The sequence below is a fragment of the Castanea sativa genome, chromosome 8 (genome assembly GCF_040712315.1).
Source record: "Castanea sativa cultivar Marrone di Chiusa Pesio chromosome 8, ASM4071231v1".
Taxonomy (NCBI): Eukaryota; Viridiplantae; Streptophyta; class Magnoliopsida; order Fagales; family Fagaceae; genus Castanea; species Castanea sativa.
In genome coordinates, this window is record NC_134020.1 from 24,439,506 (window position 1) to 24,444,245 (window position 4,740).

General features: G+C 38.0%; 1 protein-coding gene across 1 annotated transcript; it reads left to right on the forward strand.

The window, feature by feature from the left end:
* The first annotated feature begins 1,142 nt into the window (after window positions 1-1,142).
* On the forward strand, window positions 1,143-3,315 carry LOC142606686 (exocyst complex component EXO70H1-like). The gene has a single exon (XM_075778022.1). The coding sequence runs from the start codon at window positions 1,255-1,257 to the stop codon at window positions 3,121-3,123; it is 1,869 nt and encodes a 622-aa protein (XP_075634137.1). The 5' UTR covers window positions 1,143-1,254; the 3' UTR covers window positions 3,124-3,315.
* The last annotated feature ends 1,425 nt before the right edge of the window (window positions 3,316-4,740 follow it).

Genomic DNA, 4,740 nt, shown 5'->3' on the forward strand with positions numbered 1-4,740 from the left:
AAAATATAAAAATAGATTAACAGTTATAAAATCTAAACTCTAAACTCTAAACTCTAAATTTATATTTTCAGTGCTTAATGAACCAAACTTGACAACTTCAAGCTTAGTACATTCATGATCATATTTGCAAAGGACAACATGCTTTCTTTGACTAATAGAATTGAGATAATATATATATAACTTCATATTTTATTAGGAGTTGTTGTTATTGAAATATAATTGACAATCATGATTAATGAATTTTTTTTTTCAATTTTTAATAAGTAAAAATGATTGTTAGAAAAAAGTTGTATAAACTTAAGCAACTTATTTGAATTTATAAGTAAATTATAAACTTAGGGTTTGAGGATGCATTAAACTATTTTCATAAAAAAAAAAAAAGAAAAGAAGAAAGTTTCAACCTCTCTTGAGTCTTGTATTGTATGGAACTTAGAGTTCGATTGTTTCTTGCACCACCCCCTATTTACCTAGGGGGAAATTTTAGGTCAAATACTCAAATTTTAGAAAACCACAAAATTAAGCTTGAAGTTAATGGTGGTTTTAAAGATAGGTCAAATACTCAATCTCTCTCATTCAGTTTTCAACTCTTTAAAGGGTTTTAGATTTAAGTCAAATACTTAATCCCACTTGTTAATGTTTACAACTTTTTAAGGGTAGAAAAGAAGAAAAGAAAAGAAAATAATTTTTTTTTTTAAAGAAAGAAAAGAAAAGAAATAAGTGAAGGAAGATGTTACTAATTCCTAATATGAAAAATTGAACAACAAAATCCACCCACTTCCTTCCAAGTTTCCAACCATCTTCTTCCCTTTTGACCTAAACCGTCGTAATTACATCACAAAACATTGATGGTTGATTACATCTCACTCATTTTGTCAAACACTAGTAATAACTCCATGCAAAAAAGGCAACTCGCGAAAACAAACAGCCAAAACAAGGCAACAACCGCGTAAAGTGTAATAGTCAAACCATACACACTATAACTGACGGGACAGCGTCAACATCTTCGTTTCACGCAGTTTCCACCAGCCCCACTTCCCACCTCCCGTCCCACGCTTTGTTCCCAACACTCCACGTCTCTATCTATAAATACCCCCACCACTCACCCCGATTCTCCATCAAAAACCAAAACAAACAATTTCAACTTCTTCACATTAGCTCTCTCTCTCTCTCTTTCTCATTCTGCAACAAAAACAAAGAAAGAAAAAAAGCTTTGAAAGAAAGAAAGAAAAACAAAAAGCTTTGTGGTATTTGTTAATGCCAAGTAAAGGAATGAGGAACGTGTTTTTCAAATCTACTTCACCTTCACCTTCTAGAACAGCGATGGTTCCACCAGCTTCACCTAGCCGTACTTTCTCTGAGTCTCTAATGGACGAGAACATTGAGATTGCTGAGTCTCTCATTACCAAATGGGGCGTTAATAATGTCTCTTCTTTTGCAAACGTCACCTCGCTTTTCCACGCCGATCCTCACGAGGCTAAACGGTATTTGAACTCTGTTAGAGACTTACAGGCCGCCATGCAACACTTGGTTACCCAGAACTCGAGCTCTGAAAAGATTGTCGCGGCTCAGAATTTGATGCAACTTGCCATGAAGAGGTTGGAGAAGGAGTTCTATCAGATTTTGTCTGTGAATAGGGCTAACTTGGACCCTGAATCGGTTTCGGTTCGCTCGTCGATATCTTCGGCGGCGAGGTCGAGCACTTCGGATTTCGAGGAAAGCGATGAGTCGGAGGAGGACGAGTTCCGATTCGGGACTGAGTTGGATGACTCGCTCTCCGATATGGACCGAGTTTCGATGATCGCGATGGCGGATTTGAAAGCCATTGCTGATTGTATGATATCGTCTGGTTATGGAAAAGAGTGCGTCAAGATTTACAAGATAATTCGGAAATCGATTGTCGATGAGTCGCTGTATCACCTCGGTGTTGAGAGGCAGATTAGCCTCTCACAGTTGCAAAAGATGGATTGGGAAATGGTGGAGTTGAAAATCAAAACCTGGCTGAACGCAGTGAAGGTCGCCGTGAAAACACTCTTTTACGGCGAGAGAATTCTCTGTGACCACGTGTTCGCAGCCGCGGATTCTATCAGGGAGTCTTGCTTCTCTGAAATTTCCAAAGAGGCTGCACTAAGCCTGTTTGAATTCCCGGAAACCGTGGCAAAGTGCAAGAAAACCCCCGAGAAAATGTTTCGCACACTGGACCTATACGAAGCAATATCAGATCTCTTGCCTGAAATCCAATCCATCTTCTCGTACGAATCAACCTCCACCGTCCGATCACAGGCCATTAACTCCTTGATCAAACTCGGCGACGCGGTGCGTACAATGTTAATGGATTTCGAAACCGCCATTCAAAAAGACCCGTCAAAAGCTACAGTCCCAGGCGGTGGGGTCCACCCATTAACACGTTACGTGATGAACTATATCTCTTTGCTCGCCGATTACAGTGGCGCACTCGCCGATATAGTCGCCGACTGGCCGTTAAATCTACAAACGCCGTTACCGGAATCATATTTCGGTAGCCCAAGCGAGCTCGATGATTGCCCAGTTTCCGTACGATTTGCGTGGCTAGTCTTGGTTTTACTCTGCAAACTCGACGGCAAAGCCGAGCTATACAAGGACGTGGCACTCTCGTACTTGTTCTTAGCCAATAATCTCCAATACGTCGTCGCTAAGGTCCGCAGTTCGAATTTGAAGATTTTTCTTGGTGATGATTGGGTGAATAAGCATGAGTTGAAGGTGAAACAGTACGCTTCGAATTACGAGAGAATGGGATGGAGCAAAGTGATAGCTTCGTTGCCGGCAGATCCAACGGCTGAGATTTCGCCGGACCAAGCCAGGGACTGTTATAAGAAATTCGGGGCGGCGTTTGAAGAGGCTTATAAGAAACAGAGTTCGTGGGTCGTGCCCGACCCGAAACTGAGAGACGAGATTAAAGTTTCGGTGGAGAGGAAGCTTGGTGGGGCGTACAGGAATTTCTATGAGAAGAATCGGGGCGGCTCGGGTTCCTTTGTCAAATTTGCCCCTGATGATTTGGGGAATTACTTATCGGATTTGTTCTATGGGAATGGGAGTACAGGGAGTGTTTCGTCATCGTCACATTCGCGTGGCAGACGTGTACATTGAGATTTCTTTTTTTTTTGGCCGGTTGTTCTTGCCGGCCTTTTAAGTTTTTGAGGCTTGTGGCTTGTGTAGCGCGTAAATAATACTTGACACATGTATAGAGAACAATACATTTGGTGCGATTCTTTGATCTGCCATGTATAGTATATACGAGGTCTATACCTTATATATTATATGGTTTTTTTTTTTTTTTTCTTAATTATCTTCCATCAATTTCTGTTTGGATATTTTCCAGATGTGTCTACACACTACACTTACAGGGCCACACGGACACACATTAATGTTTTCATTGAAAAATATGGAAAGAGTTGCTTACAAATTAAAAATAGAGGCAAGAGACAAGATGCAAGAGGAATTATTATTTATTAAAATTAAAAATAGCCCACTCATTGTCACCCAAAAAAGAAAAAGAAAAAAAAAAATCCCTACTCATTAACAAGTATTTAAAGCAGAAAAGGGGTAGATGAATAGTTGGGTTAGATTGATAGCCGGCTGGATTGGAGGAAAAGGGCAAAGATGGTTTCCAACTCGTTGAATAATTAATTGAAAGCCTAAAGTAAAAAATATTTCTAGACTTTATTCTCAAACAAACTTAAATACATATATCAGACTAACATGTCTTGTAGTCTCATGCATTTGGTTTTCCCCACTTCAGTGGAAGAGAAGCGGTTCAACTTTGACTTGATGTGGAAATTATATATATTCACAATAGCCGACTACAAGATAATATACAAGATAGAAGTATATTCCTTTCCTCCATCTCCATGCAAAGAGGGAGGACCCCCAAAAAAATATTATGGACACTACAAAACATTGCTCTACTGATATGTAAAAAAAACCTTGAGTGGAAGATATTTTATATATGATTGTCAACATCCCCATTTCGCTTTGCACTGTACACTACCTTTTGGAGTTCACTTTTTTTTTTTTCTATGAAACTTGGCATTTCTTGTTTCTCATTATTGCCAGTGCACACTTATAATATATATTTTTAATTCTTTCACCATTTCACAGCAACCTAAAACCACAATTTTTTTTGGGCTGAATTTTAATTTGACCGATTGTTAAGGGTAAGAAAAATATAATGAGTTTATATGAAAGTGATATATAATCATTCACAAATTTATAGTTGACTACATTAAAATAGTAACAGATATAATTATGACTTTATAAAATTAGAGTACTCCAAGTGGTGGTCTTATGCTTAAATAATGTAATCTATTTGTCAGTTAACATTAAAGTAAGTTGTGATAAAATATGTGTATTATATACTAGCATGTTGTTCAAATGGCCGCCTCCAAATTGGCCCATTTGTGATATGTCTACGGTGTTTTGGTTTATTAAGGATTAAAATCCGTGTATTTTATAATTGGATGGGAGTAATGGAGAAAAGGTAAGACCTTTTACCAAAGTTGATTCTGCCACTAGTCAATATATCTTTTTATTTTGGTTCAGTGTTATCAAAGAGTTTGTTACATGCACAGTAAGGTTTTTTTTAATTTTTTTTAATTGTTACTTTTTACGTGGGAATCAAAGGCTCTCATTTGGTATTATGGACCACTTCAAATGAGTCATATTTTTAAAGTTCAAAGTGAAATTCCATTCTAGTGTGTTTAGATG